Source organism: Oncorhynchus nerka, linkage group LG2 (genome assembly GCF_034236695.1).
Source record: "Oncorhynchus nerka isolate Pitt River linkage group LG2, Oner_Uvic_2.0, whole genome shotgun sequence".
Lineage (NCBI taxonomy): Eukaryota > Metazoa > Chordata > Actinopteri > Salmoniformes > Salmonidae > Oncorhynchus > Oncorhynchus nerka.
Window position 1 is genome coordinate 29,176,539 of NC_088397.1, and position 22,313 is coordinate 29,198,851.

The window sequence follows — 22,313 nt, forward strand, 5'->3', positions numbered from 1 at the left end:
AAATACACAATATATCCAAGAAATACTTAACAAGTTAACAAGTCAGTTCCAATACATGCAGGGATAGTGGAATGATAGAGGTAGATATGGTTAGGGGTAAGGTGACTGGTAAACAGGATATCAGATAAACAGAGTAGCAGCAGCTTGTATGTGAGTGGGTGTGTAGAGTCAGTATAAATGTATGTGCATATTTTGCGTGAATGAGCAAATGATGGCGTGAGTGTTTGTGTTTGTGTTGCAGTGACCCTGTGTTTGTGTTGGAGTGACAGTGTGTGTGTGTGTTGGAGTGACAGTGTGTGTGTGTTGGAGTGACCCTGTGTTTGTGTTGGAGTGACCCTGTGTTTGTGTTGGAGTGACAGTGTGTGTGTAGGGCCCTGTGAGTGTGCATAGAGTCAGTGCAAATACTGAAATATAAGGTCAATAAAGATACAAGGTGAACTCGGTCCGTGTAGCTATTTTGTTAACTATTTATCAGTTGTATTGCTTGGGAATAGAAGCTGTTCAGGAGCCTGTTGGTGTCAGACTTGATGCACTGGTACCTCTTGCCGTGTGGCAGTCTATGGCCTGGGTGGTTGGGGTCTTTTGACATTTGATCGTAGTCCATGAAGAGATGCAGGAGGGAAATACAACATGTGTAGAGAGGCTGATGGCTGTGTCAAGATATCCTGTCTGTACAAATGAGCTCACCAAATTGAATTTGGAGAAATGAAAAAGAAAAGAGATTTCAATGAGCTAAATTAACAAATGAGTTCATCATGAGTGGAAGTACACTGTGTGCTGTTCTCCTGGGGCTGAGACAATCTTGCACCAGTAGGGGAATTGCAACTGTTGCACCGATTTCCAGGTTCCAATTAGTTCCGCATCAGCGTTGGGGTCAACTCGAATAATCAGTCAATTCAAATTTAAATTTAAACATGCACATAAATACCTTCCCATTTTCAGATAATGAGAAGTAATTGAAAATAGATGCTCCTTTTTCCTTTTTTTAAAATTGTGGATTTTAGTTTACTTCTTGAATTGACTGCATTCTATTGGAATTGACCCCCAACCCTGGTTAGTTCCACATCATGAATATTTCATGTTTCCTCCTGTACCCAACTGCCTCCCCCCACATCCACTGGGGCTCACCAACTGAGCAGCTGATCAAAACCTGTTGTGGCATATTGACACAAAAGACAAGCTAATGGTTGCCCGTTGCTTTGAGTCACACATAACACACTGCCAGAGAAGGTTATAAGTTAAACCGTGCTGCAAAATATGCTCACTGAGGCATTATACAAAGGCAGAAGGAATGCCTCCTATTGTCCAATGGACAAACAGTGTACTGTTCATAACATGCACAGTATGTGTGACAGTGGGCAATTGAGCATAAGCTTAGGTTAGATTTCCTGTCGGCTCCCATAGGTATCTTATATCAATGTTATTTTGTATTGCTTTATATGAGACTATGAGGTCAGGTCCAATGGTGTCCCAAAAGACCCCTTGGGGCCCTGGTCAAAAGTAGAGTACTATAAAGGGAATAGGGTGTCATTTGGGATGCAACTATTGTGTGTCAAGCCAGGGACATCCAAAACAGCATCTACTCTAGCAAGGTTTCATGATGCTGGGTCAGGTTGATCTGTGAGGTCCCTGTTTTGTCCACTGGGAACCATCCTTCTCGTTCAAGCAACCGCCCTCAAGAGTGCTGCCGCTGGTCTCTCGCTGAACTGCAGGGAACAGAGCTGTGACAGAGAAAACATCTGACAGACTGTCACTATACCTGGGCCACAGAGGTGAGGTGCTAAGAGTTAACCCTAGCAGCAGGAGATCTCTTAGAGTCTACACCTTTTCTACCAAGACGTTCTCTCTCTATATCCTGTTGGTTACCTACCTACAGTACAGTGGGCTTCCAGGTCTAACAGAGAAAGTACTCACTGACCTTTGTAGAGAAAAAAATTGCCGATTTGATCTGTGTCTATTTAAAGCACTAGGCTGGCTGCTGGCTGGCTGGAGAGCGAGCCAGGGTTATTATCGGCGCAGCCCCCTGGATGTGCTAACTCATTGAGTGGACGGTGGCTGGGTCGGGCCGCCCCCCTGCTGGGAGGAATAACATTGTATTAGCTGATGACACATCCAGATACTGCAGAGCCCCTGGGCTGGTTGGATGACTTCCTGCTTCCCGATGATGATAATGTCTTGTATGAATTTATTAAGATGCCACAGGAAGTGAAATTGTTGAGTGATGTCGCTCTTTATCCTGAGGCATCACATCGTATTAGGCAGTTCCCATCGGATGAGGAGGATGAAGAGTGACATTTACATTTTAGTCATTTAGTTGACGCACTTATCCAGAGTGACTTACAGTTAATTCATCTTAAGACAACTACAACTAGGTGGGACAACTACATATCGCAGTCGTAGTAAGTTCAAAAAAATCTCTCAAAAAAGTAGTTATTAGCAAAGTGAGCTCTAGTAAGAGGGAAAAGAGTCAAGTGTGAGCGTTAGTTCACGAAAGGCTTTAAAAAAAAAAAAAAATTTTCTAACATAAAGAAAGGGGACAAAGAATCCTTTATGACGGTCTCTTTTGCTGATACAGTGAGGCTCCAAAAGAATTGGGACAGTGACAAATTTTTGTTGTTGTTTTGGCTCTGTACTCCCGCACGTTGGATGAAATGATACAATGGCTAGGAGGTTAAAGTGCAGACTGTCAGCTTTAATTTGAATGGTATTACAGCACTTGTTGTACACAGTCCCACAATTTTAGAGGACCAAAAGTATTGGGACAAATTCACTTGTGTATCAGTGTAGCAAAAAGTTAAGTATTTGGTCCCATATTCATAGCCCGCAATGACTACACGTTTGTGACTCTGCACGTTTGTGAATGGTAAATAATGTATTGTGCAATTTTGGAGTCACTTTTATGAATAGAATATGTTTCTAAACACTTCTACATTAATGTGGATGCTACCATGATTACCTGAATGAATTGTGAATAATGATGAGTGAGAAAGTTACAGGCAAACAAATATCATACACCCCCCCCCCCCCCCCCCCCAAATGCTAACCTCCCCTGTTATTTTAATGGTGAGAGGTTAGCATGTCTTGGGAGTATGATATAAAATGCTAACCTCCCCTGTTATTTTAATGGTGAGAGGTTAGCATGTCTTGGGAGTATGATATTTCTGTCACTGACCCAGTACTTTTGTAGCTCACTGTATATGTTGATTGGTTGTACAGCAACAGGGACATCACATAGCCCAAGTAACAAGTGGAGGCGGCTGAGGGGATGACGGCTCATAATAATGTCTGGAACGGCGCAAGTGGAATGGATTCAAACACATGGAACCCATGTATTTGATGTACCACAAGCCCATCCTCCCCAATTAAGGTGTCACCAACCCCCTGTGCGAGTAACATTTGGCACAATATGCTTGAGTTTATTTCAGCTCTATTCTACACATCATTAAAGCTGTGTGATCTGTCTTAATGTACATTTCCATTTATGTTTAGTACGTTCTGTTGAGCCACTACTTGGCCTCCCTACATATGACATTTAAATGCCGTCCCTACAGTATAGCAGAGTATTGAGTGCTGCTGAAGTCTACACACAGGGGAGCTAGTACAAGGTCAGGAGAATGGGCGTCCAACTGGCTTGGTGGATGCTAGCAGACTCATGACCAATTCATACTCCCTTAGCAACCCCCCCCCCCCCCCCCTACCCCCTGTGGGCTCACTAGACACTAAGTGCAAGCTTTCAGTTGGCCACCGGATAAGTCCTGACCTTCTCTCCCACACAGCCAGGAAATGGACCATCCAAGAGGCATATATTTAGAACAAATAAATATATGGCTCTGGACCGTCCTAGTTCTTGCCTGTCTAGAACTCTCCAGTCACCAAGAATGTGTTTCTGAATTTTCCAGACTATTTGATGAAAATGTTACTGTACCTTTTCCACTGGAGACAAAAGGTCCATTTTAAAGTCATTTCTCCATAACTAAATTGGTCTGTTTTTTTTTCATTCAATTTCATTCGCAATTGCAAAATGAAAAACACGTGGATTATGACGAATATACATTTTAAGGCTCTGTTCAATCTGTATCGCTGAAGCATTACCGATTGCCCAATCCGAATATAAAGGTCATTTCCGACACGCAGCATTTACCGTGAATGCAGGGTGTCTGTCTACTGCATTAGCAGCAGTCTAGATGGCAGGCTATCTCCACTGAGCTCCACACCTCTCAGGGGGGATCTCAGGATCTAGGTTAAGGTCTGTATACTCCGAGGGAGGGGTGCATCATGCCCGGGAGGGGAAGACCATAGGAGCTTTCCTCCCTCTCTTCCCACACTGGCCGTGCCTCTTCTTTAAACCTTCATGACAGCTCCCTCTTCCACATGTGGAGGTGTGGCAGACCCGTGCCTGTTTTATGCTTGGGCTTGTTGAGCTAAAGGGATTTGATATCTTCATAGTTGATGTTAAGAGCAAACAACATTCTGTACGACCTTCTGAAGCCAAGAGAGGTCAAGTGTCTCGGCGCACAAGTCTTCTGTTATTCCGTTCTTTGTGTGAGTGCAAGCACATTCCATTAGAGACAACATAACATGGAACGCTGGCTTGTGTCTGCTTTTGAAGTAATGTTGTTTCTAAGCACTGTGTCGGCATATGTAACTACTGTTGCGGCTTCAGGTTATTGGTGCTCTACGCTACAGTTGAAAAGTAGAGAGAGAGAGAGAGAGAGAGAGAGAGAGAGAGAGAGAGAGAGAGAGAGAGACAGAGAGAGAGAGAGAGAGAGAGAGAGAGAGAGAGAGAGACAGAGAGAGAGAGAGAGAGAGAGAGAGAGAGAGAGAGAGAGAGAGAAATCCCCTTCAACTCTGCCCCCACCACACCTCCCCGCTACAGAATTGAGTCACAGTCAAATATATATCACTGTTTCAACTCTACGATTTTTTTTAGTAGAGTTAAAAAGAATAAAAATGATCTTAAAATATATATATAACCCCAGCAAAAATCAATGTTGCTACGAGGAGGAGAGAGAAAGGGGAGTGTGTGCAACGAGCTGGAAGTAATGTGCATTGACAGCCCACGGGGTGGTGGTGGGGAAACGGTGTGTGTGTGTGTGTGTGTGTTGGGGGATGGGGGGGGCTGAACGACGGGGGACTAGTGGGGAGGGAGGGAGGGGTCGAAGGAGAGATCTGTCTCCAGCAGCAACACTCTTCCTGGGCAACACAGTGTGTCAAGTGCAGAGAAGACAAGTAAAAAGAGAAGAGAGGAAGAAACGGCACAGAAACCGATCGATAAAGAACTCAGAGTCCCTGGAGTGGACAACGGAGAGACGATACTCCAGGACACAACGCAAGACTCAATGATAAAGTTGAATGGCATGTTCATTCACAGACAAACCGCGGGTCTTAAAAGCAAGATCAACATCAACCCTTATTAAAGCAAACGCACCATCTTTCTGATGCTTTTGGAGAAAATAAACTGCAGTATATCTAAGGACCTCTCATTTCTACCCTGCAGTTATCCTTGATTGTCTGTCGTCAAGTATTGGCCAATTGTATTGCATTGTATTCAAGTAGGGAGGCAGGTAGCCGAGGGGTTAAGAACGTTGGGCCATCTGTTGATGTGCCCTTGAGCAAGGCACTTAACCCTAATTTATCCTGTAAGTCGCTCTGGATAAGAGCATCTGCTAAATTACTAAAATGTTATGTGAAATGTAAGTATTGCTGTCACCAGGTCACTCAAAAACCAGGTCACCACTCTCTTTCTCAAGATTGCTGCTCGCAAAGCTTAGGCACAGAACCTATATTTGCCATTCGGGAAATGGCCTGCCCTGAATGGTATGGAGCAACCATTGAATATTTAATATCCTTTCTATGCACTAGGAAATCAGCCCATGTGTAGGCTGCTGTGGTGACATAAAACCAGAACGCTTCCTAATTGAGGAGTAAGTTGTCGTGACCGAATGGGAGGGTGCTCATTGGTTCACTTCCAGGGTTGACGGTGAATCTATAACGCATATAGTGTCGTGCACTACGGCAGTGTCCAAATGGCTTATTCTTTACATATATCTCCTGGTTGATTGAAATAAATCTATTTCATATAAGAAACGTCTATACAAAAAAAGACAAACAAATATAAAGAGAGAGGCAAGTCCGTAAATGCGTTTGATTGTGACATTTATGTAATAAGTTACATCTCAAATGGCACCCCATTCCCTATGTAGTGCACTACTTTTGACCAGGGGGCTCTGGTCAAAAGTAGTGCACTTGGTAGGAATAGGGTACCATTTGGACCGTCTCTGTGTTCACCGTTCACACAGGGGCTGGGTGTGGTGTAGAGAGGGGGACCATCTCAATGACCAGGACATGAACACACACACTCCATTCTCCTCCTATTCCCCAGCAACTACCTTCTATACATTTGAGCTCCATCCGTACCATAAAAACATTCCCTCCTGGAATGGAGTGGGACATGCTGGAAAACACTGGGGAAGACCTCAGGGCTAGACCTGCTTCCTCCTGTTGATCATGTTACAAGCATGCATGGCTAACTGAGGAAGCCAAAGGAGAAGAAAAACTCTCATACATGAGTTCATGTGGGTCATTAAAGAGCTAGTGAGGGAGGCAGAGGCAGAGTAAGACCGGAGGGATTGGTTGGCTTGGGTGAACCTGCGCATCTGTCATTGGGCATTGCGTCTCTCTTTGGTCTCTCAACACTCTCCCCATCGTTCTAAAGTAGACAAACGTGTCCAGGATATGTGCTGCCGGGGACTGGAATAAAGCCATGTTATTATTACATCAATTTCTAAAGGCGAATGTAATGGAGAAGCTTTGCAAAGCAGGAACTACTTCCAAGATACTACTGTATGTAAAAGTCCCCCGGTGAAAGATTTACAAATACATCTTCCTGAATTAATGATCCCAAGACGGTTCAACTCAGATTTTTTTGTGAACATTCAAAAATAACCCTTTGCGTTTCTATTCAATAAAATTTGTCAGGCTGTCACACTTCATTAGAGAGAGACTGTTTGTAACTTGGCAGGCATTAGAGTGACGAGGCAGGGGGCTGTTTCTGTCTGGACTCTGGACTGTCTAGCTACGCCACAGAGGGTCTCTCTTCTGTCTCCACCAACCAACACCTTGTCTATTATGGTCCAACGTGTTCAGTAGGGCAAAGCGTACCAAAAAGGGTCGCAACAGAAATTCAGCTCTTCCTCACTCAAGTTTCAAAATATGTTCTCCTATTTTGTTGCTTATGAACACAACCCATGATACACATACAGGAGACATATAGGAGAGAGACAGAAAGGAGATAGGAAGTGATGGAGAAAATGGCGTGCTAGTTTCATGGACGGGAAGTCAGTCAGACAGGCAGAAAGAAAATGGATGCCTGTCACTGTGTGTCCCCTCTGTTGGTGGGTGTAGTTATTCTAGTCTCCAGCGGAGGTGACTGTGATATCAATATGTGTTTGTTTGCTTGCTCCTGGGTGAGTGTTCACACATTGCCATTGTGCAAAAAGGGAGAGATTGTCCTGGGGATTAAGGGGGGGGATGGATGGAGAGAAACGATCAATGGGGATGGAGATAGAAGCACTCTCAGAGAGACTGTCTCACTTCCTGGTTGGGTGGTGCACAGCGTGCGTCACTCCTGTCTCCAGGATGAGTCTGTCTGTCTCCTCAAACGTCTGTCTGTCCCACTTAGGTATAGAAGTACCAGAGACAGCATCCAAGATGGACGCCCGTTGTTTTCAACGTAATCTACTCACGTTCGCATACGCCACTTCGTGGTTGTTGACATCTTTTTTTTACCGGGACTACTATGCCTGTTCACTAGTACTGTCCAGACAGCAGTATAGTGCAAACACGCTCCAGGAATTCTGACAGCTGGGCTCATGACATCAGAGCATGAATATAAAATGTAAATATCTTTGGCTGAGTGATTTTTAAAAAAAGAAATCGGCCTCAGCAACTAATATTTGGATAATTCAATGGATTTTTTGTGTGCACAAAAGTGATGACTAAAGTGTTTTATTATGAATTTTTGAATTTGACTTCTCTATGGGGCTGTCTATGGGAATTGTCTTTCTGGGCTGTACTTCAGTTGAACTGCAATACCAAAGCTGTCCTCTGGGAAATTGAAAGCATGCTTCCAGACTGGAACTCTGGTTCCTTGGTTTCTCCCCTACAAGTCTGTCTGTCTGTCTATAACCTACTGTCCAGACAGCACAGCAGCCATTGCCTTTAATGATCCTACTGTATAGGCACACAAGTGAGCTGTGAGACTTGTGGGTGAAGAAATGACCAACCTCCGTATTAGAACATACAAAGGCCATTTTCACTTGTGATTTTAATACACAGTGTTAAAGAATCAACACCTTTAAGTTCATAGTTCACATTACAGAACCAATCAGAAATAAGTGTTAAATGAGCACTTTTCAAGAGACAAAATAATATGAGCACAAACATACTGTGATTAAAATGAACTGTGATTGCACAAATCTTTTATTTCCAGGAACAAATAGTATATTTTATATTTAAACTGATTTTTATTTTTTATTTTTTACATCTACAATAACTTTGAGTGTGTTAGAATATCAAAATAAATTCAACGTGATAAAAAAAGAACAATGACAACATTTTATCATAAACATAAAACACAAATCTGGGATGTGAGTCTGCAGTCTGTCACCACTATGGCACCATATTCGTTTAAGTCACAAAAAGTTCTCCAAACATGACTTTGAAATAAAACACAGAACTGTAGGTACTGTGGTCATATAAGAGTCCAAAATGATTTTCTACAAGCCTACTTTTTGTGCTAGAGAAAAATAGCTTGTAGCAGTGCTTTTAAAAAGTAGTGCTTGCAAAAAAATAAAAATAGCCTCGAACTATTTACACAACAGGTTTTTTTATTAAGCAGTTTTTGTTGTTATTGATTGTCACCTTGCTTTTTTATTTTTTACATATATCTATCTCCTGGTTGATTGAAATAAATCTATTTCATATAAGAAATGTCTATACAAAAAAAGACAAACAAATATAAAGAGAGAGGCAAGTCCGTAAATGCTTTTGATTGTGACATTTATGTAATAAGTTACATCCCAAATGGCACCCCATTCCCTATATAGTGCACTACTTTTGACCAGGGCCCATAGGGCTCTGGTTAAAAGTATAGCACTATGTAGGGAATAGAGTGCCATTTAGGACACAAGATTCTAACACTACCAATATTAATTAAAAATTATTTTCCAGAACTTTTTACAACGAAATACTGTAATAGGATATTTTTTTTTACAACTCTTTTACAATATACACAACACATTCAACATTGCACATTTTCAATATAGAATCTCTTTAAAAGACTTGTCCTCTCATTTGTTTTTTTGTATCAATGCTCATGAGAATGATCAAGTCAATCCTCATGGAATGTTTTCAGTGCGATTCTCATCAGTGGTTCTCAAACCTCTCCTGGGGACCCGCACCTGTTTCCACACTTTTGATCTATTCTAAAGCTAGCCCAGCTGATTCAACTTGTCAGCTAATCATCGAGCCCTTGTCTAAGTGAATCAAGTGAGCTAGTTCAGGGCTACAACAGAATTGTGAATCTTCCGGGGGTCCCCGAGGAGAGGTTTGAGAACCACTGTGAACGATGACCATGATGGAATCACTTTGGGCCCTGTAAGAGAGGAAGCCCATTGAAATGATCGTTCTCGTCACGTCAGAAACCGCCGTTCCCATTCCTCTGCCTCTTGGCATCGAATACAGTTTGTTTAGCTCAATTTCATTTCAATTCAGGAAATCAACTTAAATCCAAATTTCAGTTTTTCCTCAAAGCTTTTCAATGAGGAATGATGGATCTGGAATTTGTTTGTTTACTTCCTGAATTTAAGCTGTGTACTGCTGTATTCCGTAACTTAATTTACTGAGCGATTTCATACTGTAGCCGGTATATACACATCATTATACTGGTAATGTAAACTTATTCCAGGCTAAAATGCAGCATGAAAATAAACACCAAAACGGTCAGCCCTTCCGCCAATCTGCTCTCCCTCTTCATATTTAGATGCCATTTGACCATAATATGGTATCCGTTTCACATATTCAATCTCAATAACATGCAAGAGGACAACCGAAATACTCTTTTACCAACACGCAGATCACCAACACCAAAATGATAGGCCTGAATCAATTCCGCTTCATCTCTGTGGGCAGATGACACAAAACATAACACACAGAACAGAACACTTGTAATTCCAGACGTCCAGCTCCTTCAATCAATCAGTCTCATCATTCTTCATAATGAATATTAATCTCCATCACAATCCTTCTCCATCCTTTCCATACCCACATTCCCTCCTTTAACAAGTTACACTGTATTGAAGCGCAGTACTGTAGCACTCAGTCTTAATAATCCTTGTCAGAAACCGTATTTTGTACACCTATAAAGAAAAACAATGATATTCAGTGAAGAAATCACTGCTCTCTCAACCACCCATACCCTTCATAAATAAAAAAAATTGTAACATGAGAAGAAGCACCCGCACCCCCCCCCCTTAGAGCTGTGTGCCAGTGGGGAAACTACTGTCAGAGTGCAGAGACACTATCCTGAGCTCTTTCACTGAGTACGGAGTCCGTCGAACACAAATGAAATGGAGAGAACATTACATAGAAAGTCGTAACAACCACAGTTCAGTTTAATTCTTATTTTGTTTCTCCTCTTCTCTTTATTTCTCCCCCCCCCCCCCTCCCCCTCCTTGTCCTGACAAAATGGTCCAATGGTCTCTCTTTGCCCTGACACCCCCTCCGCCCCCCTCTCAGAGGTAGAAGCCAGTAGTCTGTGGGTCTGGCAGGGTATGTAGGACGTCAGGCTGAAGACTGTCGCTGGTTGTCTGGCTGTTCACATTGGGCAGTAGACAGCTCCCTGTGTGAGCCACGTTGGTGTCGTTGAGGATGCAGCCGTTCTCCATCTAAACACAGAACAAGAAAATATCATTGGAGCTGTATAGGACACAACCCCCCCCCAAAAAAAAAAAAAAAACCTGACTATAATCCCTACACTCTGTTCTGTGGCCATTGACACTAATCAGTTAATATTTTACTGCAGTGGGCTAAATCAGGGTCTTCGTAGTCTTAAACAAATCTACTTTGAAACAAAAGTATTACACCTCACACACATGGTCCTGGGCTTAAACAAAGAAGACAACTGTACCATGTCAGATATAGAGTTGAAATGTATTACATGGAGTTTGCATCCCAATATTACACAGACACACACACACACACACACACACCACAGAAGACTGTAAAAATAACAAAAATGTTTGACATAAAAAGATTTGTGGGTTTTTAGAAATAATGTTTATTAACAACATTCTACCCATGAGGACACTAGGTCATTTGACAACAGGAAAGGGCTACTGCAGGTCAGGTCAGCCAGAGAGCGGAGTGGAGTGGAGCACACACACGGCGGTAGACTGGGGGCCTGCAGTCATCAGGACAGAGAACACATTACATGACATTGAGAAGGGACTAAACCATGTACTGCACCAGGGTAGGATTACAATAGGACCAGGCTACTGACTAAACCATGTACTGCACCAGGCTAGGATTACAATAGGACCAGGCTACTGACTAAACCATGTACTGCACCAGGGTAGGATTACAATAGGACCAGGCTACTGACTAAACCATGTACTGCACCAGGCTAGGATTACAATAGGACCAGGCTACTGACTAAACCTCCCCCACAGACAGGTCCTGTACGACACAAGATAGAGCAGCTAACTGTAGCATGTAGTAGTCGCTCATATACAAGCTAACTACAAAAACCAACAGAGTACTGACACTGGTACACACACCTGAGTTCCACTCTCTATACTCCATAGGTGTGAGTGTGTACTTTGTGGCTTCCCTGTATGAGGGAATCCTGTGTGTGTGTGGGGACAGAGTGTCTGTTGTGACAGCTCCTACCATCGGCCTAATTGTAATCCTGTTTAGTGGGCCCTAACTGGATTAGCTAGGCATCATCCATGTAGAAATCCTAATATAGGCCCCCTATAGGGGCAGACCAGCAGGATACTGAGCACCTGCAGCAGGACAAACCCAGCCAGGTTAAAGTAGGCCAAACTCAACTAATCTCTAATTCTCTCATGCTACTCCGTCCCAAATCACATCAACCCCCCACCCCCCCCAAGGGAAACAGCACCCCCCTGTGGTGGGATGTGACACCACACGTGTAGGCACTCACCCATGCGCGTACACAACATTTCCACACATTCTTCTGCCCCCTGTATGTATTAGGTAACGATGATGGGCAAATTGTAGGTCAGGACAGCTCATGCTTGACTGGCCAGCTTGGCTCTATGTTCCTCTGGGGCGTGGTCGCTGACCCCGAAAGAAAACACAGGAAAGGCGGAGTGGGGCGGGGGCATGAATGGACGCAGGTCCGGTTAGCGTTCGCTGCCTGGGAGCTATAGCTCTCATTGTCGGACTCAACCTTGTTCTATTCATTACCGTTCCTCACCGTCGTCTCTCTCCCTCCAAAGAGACCAACCAACTCTATCGTTCGTTACCCTTCATGGATCTTGAAACATTAATTTGGCACAACAACAAACAAGGAGAGGAAGATGGTGTCCAGCATGCAGAATGGACTGTGTGCTGTACTAATGAGTGGAGCTCTATAGTCCAATTTGTCTTGGCCCCTGAGGCCTTGTTTTGACTGACTGGGCCCCTTGTGTCCCTATATGACAGGACTACTGTACACAGTTACAAAAGGCACGCGTTGGTCCAAATCTCATCCTCGTCGCCAAATGTACAGAGGCGTGTTGTGCAATTAAACTGAACGTCTTCACTTCAGATCAACATGTTAGTAACGGGTACAAACTTGTGACACTCACATCCGTGCACGCACACCGCGAGTGACACTTTTTAAACTTCTTATGGCTGGGGGCAGTTTTGAGTAGCTTGGTCATTGCTTATCGAATATACAGTGTCTATGGGGTCATATTGCACTTCCTAAGGCTTCCACTAGATGTCAACAGTCTTTAGAATCTTGTTTGAGGCTTCTACTGTGAGGTGGGGGCGAATGAGAGCTGATTCAGTGGCATGAGCTGATCACGCGCACTCACGTGAGAGCAACCTGCGTTCCATTGCAATTCTAAAGACAAAGGAATTCTCCAGTTGGAACATTATTGAAGATTTGTTTTAAAAACATCCTAAAGATTGATTCTATACATCGTTTGACATGTTTCTACGGACTGTAACAGAACTTTTTGACTTTTCGTCTGGACCTAGTGCTCAAGCCTCATGAATTTGGATTCCTGGGAGTGCATTCTGATGAAGATCAAAGGTAAGTGAATATTATAATGCTATTTCTGACTTCTGTTGATCCACAACATGGCGGGTATCTGTTTGGCGTTGTTTTGTTGTCTAAGCGCTGTACTCAGATTATTGCATGGTGTGCTTTTTCAGTAGTTTTTTTGAAATCTGACACAGCGGTTGCATTAAGGATAAGTGTATCTATAATTCCATGCACAACAGTTGTATCTTTTATCAATGTTTATTATGAGTATTTCTGTAAATTGATGTGGCTCTGCAAAATCCCCGGATGTTTTGGAACTACTGAACATAACGTGCCAATGTAAACTGAGATTTTTGGATATAAATATGAACTTTATCAAACAAAACATACATGTATTGTGTAACATGAAGTCCTATGAGTGTCATCTGATGAAGATCATCAAAGAAGGTTAGTGATTAATTTGATCTCTAAATCTGCTTTTTGTGACTCCTCTTTTTGGCTGGAAAAATGTGTGTTTCTGTGACTAGGCGGTGACCTAACATAATTGTTCGGTGTGCTTTCGCTATAACGCCTTTTTGAAAATCGGACACTGTGGTGGGATTAACAAGTTTATCTTTAAAATGGTATAAAATACTTTTATGTTTGAGGGATTTTAATTGAGATTTCTGTTGTTTGAATTTGGCGCCCTGCACTTTCACTGGCTGTTGTCATATCGATCCCGGTAGAGGGATTTCAGCCATAAGAAGTTAAAAGCAACATTCAATACTCGACTGAGCTAGAACCCTACATTACTGAACACAACATATACTGTATAGTACTGTACGAGACGCCCTGAAGCAGCAGCCATGGAAGTGGAATAGCCTACTGTTCTCTCAAACGCCTACACTAGGTACACTTCCAGTCAGTGTCCTGATCTGAAGTCATGCTGTACAATCTGTTCAAAGCTGAAACTGTAAGGTGGGCCTACAGACTAGAGCTGCTTTCTTCACAATCACATTGCGGTAGGATCAGATCAGGCATTTAGGTCAAGGGTATGTTGTGCCGCCTGCAAGGAAACAACCCTGGTAGGGAGAGGTTATTCCTACTGCAGTCGACGCTTAAGTTGACGGAATCATTTCAACAGTTGACTTCAGTGCAGTGCAATCCTCAAAGATCAAAGCCACTCCGTGTGAGACCTACTTCTCCTGTCCATTAATAGACTCTCCACTTCCGTGACCCTTGCTCTCCACACATCTGTTTACATTGCATGTCTGTTCACATCAAACTATCTTACGTTGAACTATAAAGCAGCAGCGGAAACAAGCCCGAGGCTGGGGCTTCCCATGCCATATTAGTGCCTTTACAGAGAACCATCGCTTTCATGACATAGACACGGAGCTTCTAAAATGCTGGGTTGTCAATGACCATTAACAAGACAGTCCCACAAACAACAAGACAAATAAACATACAGTCACAGAAATTCCCCAAATATTACACAAGAAAAAGACATTAGGTCGATGATCTATCGACGAGCATCTTGCGTTATTCTTTGACTCTTACCTTGCAGTGAGTGGCATCCTGGGAAGCGGGGCTATTCAAAATGCCGTAGGCGTCCAGAGTAGGCATGGTGAGTTGAGGCTGTGACAGCCCCAGGATGTAATCTAAAGAGTTCTGTGTGGTGGAGTACTGAGGGAAGTAGGTGGATGGGACCTGTGGAGAATGTTGTTTGTGATGCACCAGATGGTCTGAGGGGTTAGCGGTCACCCCTCCTTGTCCCTGGTAGTGACCTATGCCCCCTACCATAACCCCGTTCATGACCATGCCCACGGTAGTCAAATCACCCATACCGTAATCCGTGTGAGTGACCTCTCCTTCTGTAGTGTGTGTGAGGGTGTCCGCGTGCCCGTTGGGGTAGGAGACGGTGCAGGCTCCATTAGCTCCATTAGCGGTCAGTCCCAACTGGTCGTCGTAGATGGAACTATGCCAATCGGGATCAGGGTGCACCCCGTTGAGAGTGGCACTGCTGCTGCTGCTAGCCTTCTGCTGTTTGAAATTACACGGAGATTGAAGCTGGACCTGTAAGTGCTGGTTGTGCTGCTGCCACTGGCTCTGAAGATGGATGTTGTTCTGGTGTTGTTTGAGCTGCCCGGCCCCGTGAGGCCCCAGCTGGGATGTCTTACTGTTAACCAGGGGGTGAAGGCTGTGGCAGTGGTCATCAAGCCCCGCAAGCATATGCTGCTGCTGGGGAAGCCAGTGACCATTATGGACCAAGGTTAGTGAGTTTGTGTGCTGCAGGGTGTCTGGCTGGCTTGGCGCGGGGACGTTCGTTTGTGTCGGGGGCCAGGGGTATTTTGCCAGAACTGGCTTTACTAAGTTGAGGTGCTGCTGCATCTGTTGGGAGAGCTGCACTATGGGTGGCTGTTTTGGTAGTCTGTGAGGGGGTAATATGGGTTGAGGGGCAGGAGGGTCAGTAGCTTGGGGGTGGAAGGTAGAGATATGCATAGTGGGGGCGGCTTGGGTATGAGGGTTAAGGATAAGGGCAGAATTAAGGATAGGGCCAGGGGGATGGGTTGTGGTTGAGGGTGGTGGTATGGACACATGACTGTCCCCACCCTGGCCCTCCTCGGACTTGTTCTCCAGCGAGTCGTGGATGTAGGCGAGGATCTCGTTGTTGGTGAGCAGGTCGTTGAGCGAGGGATGTAGTCCGGATCCATCTCCACTCTGATCATCCTCTCATCCAGCAGCAGTAGCTCCAGATCCTCTGCGTTCAGACCCAGGTTCTCCAGAGCAGAGAACAGCTCGCTGATAGGAAGACATTTACTTTATTTGACAAATTCTAAATACATAGAGCCATGGGAGTACAACAATGTAAATAGACAAAAACCCATCTGAATTAAAAAGTCATTATCAGAAGGGTTAAAGAATGGAAAGCTTGGGCAAGACTGGCTGTACATTGGGCAGTCCAATGGTACTTTACACTCAATTCAATTGGAAAATACTTATAAAATATTATATGCAAAAATATACATTCACCTGTTAGAGCATGTCTCGTCCCCCTCCAGAGACAGTGAGTCCAGGGTGGCGAGCAGTGGGTCGAAGCTGGACGGAGGCTCTCCGTTGAGGCCAGTGGAGATGGTGGTAACCCCGTTGGGCACAGAGCTCCAGCTCTCTCCCACACCCCCACCCAGAGGGCCACCGCTATAGTATCCACTGCTCTGCCCTTTCCCCTCACCTCCCTCACTAAACAGACTACTGTGGAAGGACATCTTGGGCTCGACGGCTGGTTGGCACACGTACACGGACTCATCCTGCCTCATCAGCGCCCCGAGCAGGGAGCTGGGGTCCAGTCCACCGTTATCCTTCGACGGGTTCTTGTCCAGCTTGCCCTTCTTGGATTTGGTCTTGCCTTTAGCTTGGAGTGAGTCGTTGAGGCCGTGGATGGGGTAGCTACTCTGGTAGAGAAGGGCCTCGCCCGTGGCGAAGGTGAAGGGGAGGTGCATGGAACGCTTCCTCAGGTGCTCTCCTCCCTCCTCCTCCCTGGGAACGAGAGGATGGAGAGAACCAATCAGAACACACTCTTATTGTTCAGGATAAAACTCCAGCAAAGGTTGCGTGTCCTTAAAGTTGGTGGCAGCTTCATTTTAACAGTGTGCCGCAGCGGTTCCCAAACTAGGAGTCGTGACCCATGTCAGGTCGCCTGATATGAAAATGGGATCGAGGAAGAATTTCCAAAATTCTGGTAATTTTTTTTATTTTTATATAAGATCTTTTGTCTCTCAAAATCATTGTAATGTGGTTAACTTTAAAATGAAAATTATTCCAATTTAAAAGTTCAAATTCAACCAGAGCGCGCCCTTAGATTGCGGGAAAAGTTGCACTTGACTAATTTCCATGGTGAATGGCTAAGCCCCGCTACGAAACCACACACTCCTGCAGAGACTGACATTACCGGCCGCAATTGATATGGAGAAAACAATGTGTGGGGAGGCATAGGCACAGAAACTCACATCACAACCTTTGTCAGACAACACAGAAACTAAAAACTGATGCTATAGCTGACTGAACGACTCAAACTCCCCACCTTACGCTCTCCAAATGGATGTTAGCGGTGAGGGATGAGATGCCCATACCATTGACTTTAGTTCGCTGCATGCCGTGGGATGCTATTCATGAGGACATATTGTTGTCTCACGATTCCCAAGCATGATATGGCACAGGGGATGTTCAATGTGCTGAAAAACAGATTCCATGGGATCGAATAATGGTGCTTTTGCACAGATGGGGCTCCATCTATCACTGGACGGCTGGCCGGGCCTCTGCACTTTAGTTATGAACGTGTCTCCCTCTGCCATATGGACAACATTGGATGATACACCCACTGAGCTAGAATGGATACCCCGAGAGCAGAACTTTGAGATACGCAGCAGGTAAATTCGATTGTGAACTGTACTGAGTTCACCTGTTCACAAACCTATGTGGAGATATGGGATCAGAGCATGACAAGGTTCTATCTCACACCGAGGTTGGGTGGTTATCGATGGGTATTGTTGAAAATATTTTTCGAATTGAGAGAGGAACTGTTGTCATTCGCAATGGATTTAAATGACAGACTTTGTTGACTTTGTGCAATGAAAAGAAAACGTGTCTCCTTGCCAATGTAACTGACACATTTGGGGAACTGAACGAACTGAAGGCAAGCATGCAGGGAAATACAAACAAATTGTACGGATGAGTGAACGAATCAGCGAAATCCGTCTGACTGTGATCCTGGGTCAGTTGACATGCCGGTAAGTGAAATTGAACAGCTCATCGAGCTGCCATGTGACTGAATGCTGCAGACAATGCGTTCACCGGTCACAATGAAGAAGTTTTGGTTCTTGACTCCAAGGGAATACAACGCAGTCTCCCTCAGAGCATTAAAACTCATGGTACGCTGATTCAGTGCTCTCATCTGCATTAAAACCAAATATCGATCCAGCTTGGACGTGACAGGAGAGATACGGTTCTCTCTGTTGACCACGCCTCCAGACTTTGAGACGCTCTGACATGCATCAAACACACCCATCTCATTAGTGGTGGTGAGATAATTTATCTTATTTAAATGACTTGACTGTCAAAGCCCCACATTAAAAAAGTTAAAAAAATAAAAAATCATATGGTGGTGGTAGCGAGAATGTTCAGATATCAATATGGGGTCGTGGGCCAAAAAGGTTTGGGAACTCCCGGTGTACAGTATACTATTAATGTGATGATATCCAATCTACTGTCCTCCCTCTGTCTCACTGGGAACAAGAGCAGGACGAGAAAGAGCTTCCCAGAACACTAGGGACAACTATATGGACTGAAGTCCCTAATAGTACAGACTAAAAAGCTCTGACTGTATAGAATGACATATTCCGTTCACCTCATTGAAATCCTTCATGCAAACAAAGCAAAATCCCCAGTGCTAAATCAACTCTAGTGTCACATTTAACACTCAGAAAAGTGTTTAGGTTAAAAAATGTATTCAAAACATCATTGGGTTATGGAGGGGTGAAGAGGCTAAACCTGCACTTACACCAGGGGCCTCTGGGTGGCGATGATGTAGTCAGGCTTGCCGTTCTTGTAGACCAGTCTGGCGTTGGCTTGGACCCACCTCCAGCGGTTATCCTTAGTGAGCAGTCTGAACACCGTCAGCCCGCTCTCCCCTGTCTTGATCACTGGAATCACATAAGACACCCAGTCAGGGGGTGGGGTGGGGGGGGTGTATCAGAACCAATGAATGTATGATCATAACTGAACACAGGCAACAGTACATATGTGCACCCATGCATGGAACCAACCCCTACACACTCATGACGCTTACAAAAGCAAGTCTGCAGAAATATGCTATTTGTACACGTGCGAGTGTACATGCACCTATGCACGCAGGCACCACCGCACCTCAGTGTGACCGTCACACCTCACTCAGGCCTACCACAACCTTACCACAAAAGGTTCTACAGCTGCACCATTGAGAGCATCCTGACCGGTTGTATCAACGCCTCGCATGGCAACTGCTCGGCATCTGACCGTAAGGCGCTACAGAGGGTAGTGCGAACGGCCCAGTACACCACTGGGGCAAAGCTTCCTGCCATCCAGGACCTATATAATAAGCAGTGTCAGAGGAAAGCCACATTGTCAGAGACTCCAGTCACCCAAGTTAAATACTGTTTTCTCTGCTACCGCATGGCAAGCGGTACCGGAGCGCCAAGTCTAGGTCCAAGAGGCTCCTCAAAAGCTTCTACCCCCAAGCCACAAGACAGCTGAACAATTCATAAAATTGCCACCAGACAATTTACATTGACCCCCCTTGTACACCGCTGCTACTCGCTGTTTGTTTGTTAGCTATGCATAGTCACTTCACCCCCACCTACATGTACAGATGACCTCAACTAGCCTGTAGCCCCGCACACTGACTCAGTACCGGTGCCCCCTGTATATAGCCTCATTATTGTGTTACTTTTAATTTTAGTCTACTTGGTGAATATTTTCTTCTTCTTGATCTGCACTGTTGGTTAAGGGCTTGTAAGTAAGCATTTCACGGTAAAGTCTACACTTGCTGTATTCGGGCGCAAGTGACAAATAAAACTCGATATGTACACACACACTCTCCTTGATCCTTCTCCCAATTTGCCTATTGGTTGGCTTTGCTGTGTGTGTCGTGGAGTACAGCACGTCTCAGCTGTGCAGCTTTCCAGAGTAGGTTCATTGTGGTGAACGGACACAGGTGTGTGGCACTGTAGACCCATTGTTCTACAGAGGCTTGCAGTAAACTGATGTGCAGACAGTGCAGATTTACACCCAATGTGTTCCCCTGCAGTGCTACTGAAACTCTTATCAGTGTGTCAGTTTCAGTGGCCCCTGGTGGACTTTAGATCTTTATTCCATTCCTGATATGGATATGTGGCCCCAGTTCACCACACTGCGGTACTCTGCTCTACTCTGGGCTTTGCACAATCTCCTTCGTAATCTGGATTATGTGTAAACATATTCTCCACTCTAACCAACCATGTGCCACACAGAGACACAGACGGGTTGGTTGTTGAGCACCAAAAACGCTGCATGCGCAACTTTGTGTCAGAAAAGACGGGGTTGGCTTAAATCGCTGACAACATGTAAACTAGACTTGGTTTCCAAATGTTAATTGAAAACATAAATTCATTTGCACAATGAGCGCTTGTCTCTCAAATACATCGTTAGAGTTGTTGGCTCGCTATCTAGCGATTTTTTTTAGTAGAATCGACATGAAATCAGTCAAAACAAGACATGGTATCAACAACAAGATAAAACAAGTCACCTACGATTCCCCACAAGGCAGCTTTTAGCCAGTGTTGCTAGCCATCTGACCGCTCGTCTTTTAGAGACACCGACCTACTACCCCGGACTACTTTCTAAAAGCAATAAAAAGGTTTGTGAGTCAAAAGTTTGAAAAGGCAGCATATACTGTACTGACATAACTCACTAGTTTATTTTAACACTTTCATTAGGCAAATTGTCCCCTCCAGTATTTCAACTCAGAGAGCTCGATTTGTTATGTACTAGAAACTCAGAGAGATGGAAGGGGAAGTGACATTGTAAACTTAGAGAGATGGAGTTATATTTGCCATCAACCACTGAGCTGTAAAGAGCAGTATGGAGAGTAGTGATGCATGGTTAGAACAGGTTCATTGTGTTTACATGCTAATGTAATAGGTCTCGGTCTCTCTCTCACACATGTAATTAGCTTACTGCACAGAATTTTTTACATTTATTTATCCGCTATTTTACCAGGTAAGTTGACTGAGAACACGTTCTCATTTACAGCAACGACCTGGAGAATAGTTACAGGGGAGAGGAGGGGGATGAATGAGCAAATTGTAAACTGGGGATTATTAGGTGACCGTGATGGTATGAGGGCCAGATTGGGAATACCGGGATTCACACCCCTATTCTTACGGTAAGTGCCATGGGAACTTTAATGACCACAGAGTCAGGACACCCGTTTAACGTCCCATCCGAAAGACGGCATCCTACACAGGGCAGTGTCCCCAATCACTGCCCTGGGGGACTGGGATATTTTTTAGACCAGAGGAAAGAGTGCCTCCTACTAGCCCTCCAACACCACTTCCAGCAGCATCTGGTCTCCCATCCAGGGACTGACCAGGACCAACCCTGCTGAGCTTCAGAAGCAAGCCAGCAGTGGTATGCAGGGTGGTATGCTGCTGGCAATATAATTAGATAGCTATTTGTAGTACTAATATACTTATGTAGTGTATGTGGACACCCATTCAAATGAATGGATTTGGCTATTTCAGCCACACCCGTTGCTGACAGGTGTATAAAATCACACACACAGCCATGCAATCTCCACAGACAAACAATGTCTGTAGAATGGCTCGTACTGAAAAGCTCATTGACTTTCAAAGTGGCACCGTCACAGGATGCCATCTTTCTAAGTTAGTTCGTCACATTTCTGCCCTGCTTGAGCTGCCCCGGTCAACTTTAAGTGCTGTTATTGTGAAGTGGAAACATCTAGGAGCAACAACGGCTCAGCCGCAAAGTGGTAGGCCACACAAGCTCACAGATGGGACTGGCGAGTGCTGAAGTGCGTAAAAATCGTCTGTCCTCGGTTGCAACACTCTCTACTGAGTTCCAAACTGCATCTGGAAGCAACGTCAGCACAAGAACTGTTCGTCGGGAGCTTCATGAAATGAGTTTCCATGGCCGAGCCTAAGATCACCATACACAATGCCAAGCGTCGGCTGGAGTGGTGTAAAGCTCACTGCCATTGGACTCTGGAGCAGTGGAAATACGTTCTCTGAGGTGGTGAATCACACTTCACCATCTGGGAGTCCGACGGACGAATCTGGGTTTTAGCGGATGCCAGGAGAATGCTACCTGACCCAATGCATCGCGCCACCTGTACAGTTTGGCGGAGGATAAATAATGGTCTGGGGCCGTTTTACATGGTTCAGGCTAGGCCCCTTAGTTCCATCTTAAGGAAATCCATACAATGACTTTCTAGACGAGTCTGTGCTTCAACGTTTGGGGAAGG

At 44.6% G+C, this 22,313-nt stretch overlaps 1 protein-coding gene across 1 annotated transcript in view; it reads right to left on the reverse strand.

Annotated features, from left to right (window-relative positions):
- Positions 1–10,730: 10,730 nt before the first annotated feature.
- The window catches only part of LOC115144638 (aryl hydrocarbon receptor-like), a 90,450-nt gene continuing 78,867 nt past the window's right edge, over positions 10,731–22,313 (reverse strand). Inside the window, 5 exon segments of the mRNA XM_065025713.1 lie at positions 10,731–10,946; positions 14,819–15,951; positions 15,954–16,060; positions 16,292–16,795; positions 18,816–18,957. Of these exon segments, the coding sequence (XP_064881785.1) occupies positions 10,794–10,946; positions 14,819–15,951; positions 15,954–16,060; positions 16,292–16,795; positions 18,816–18,957 (2,039 nt within the window). The 3' untranslated portion in view covers positions 10,731–10,793.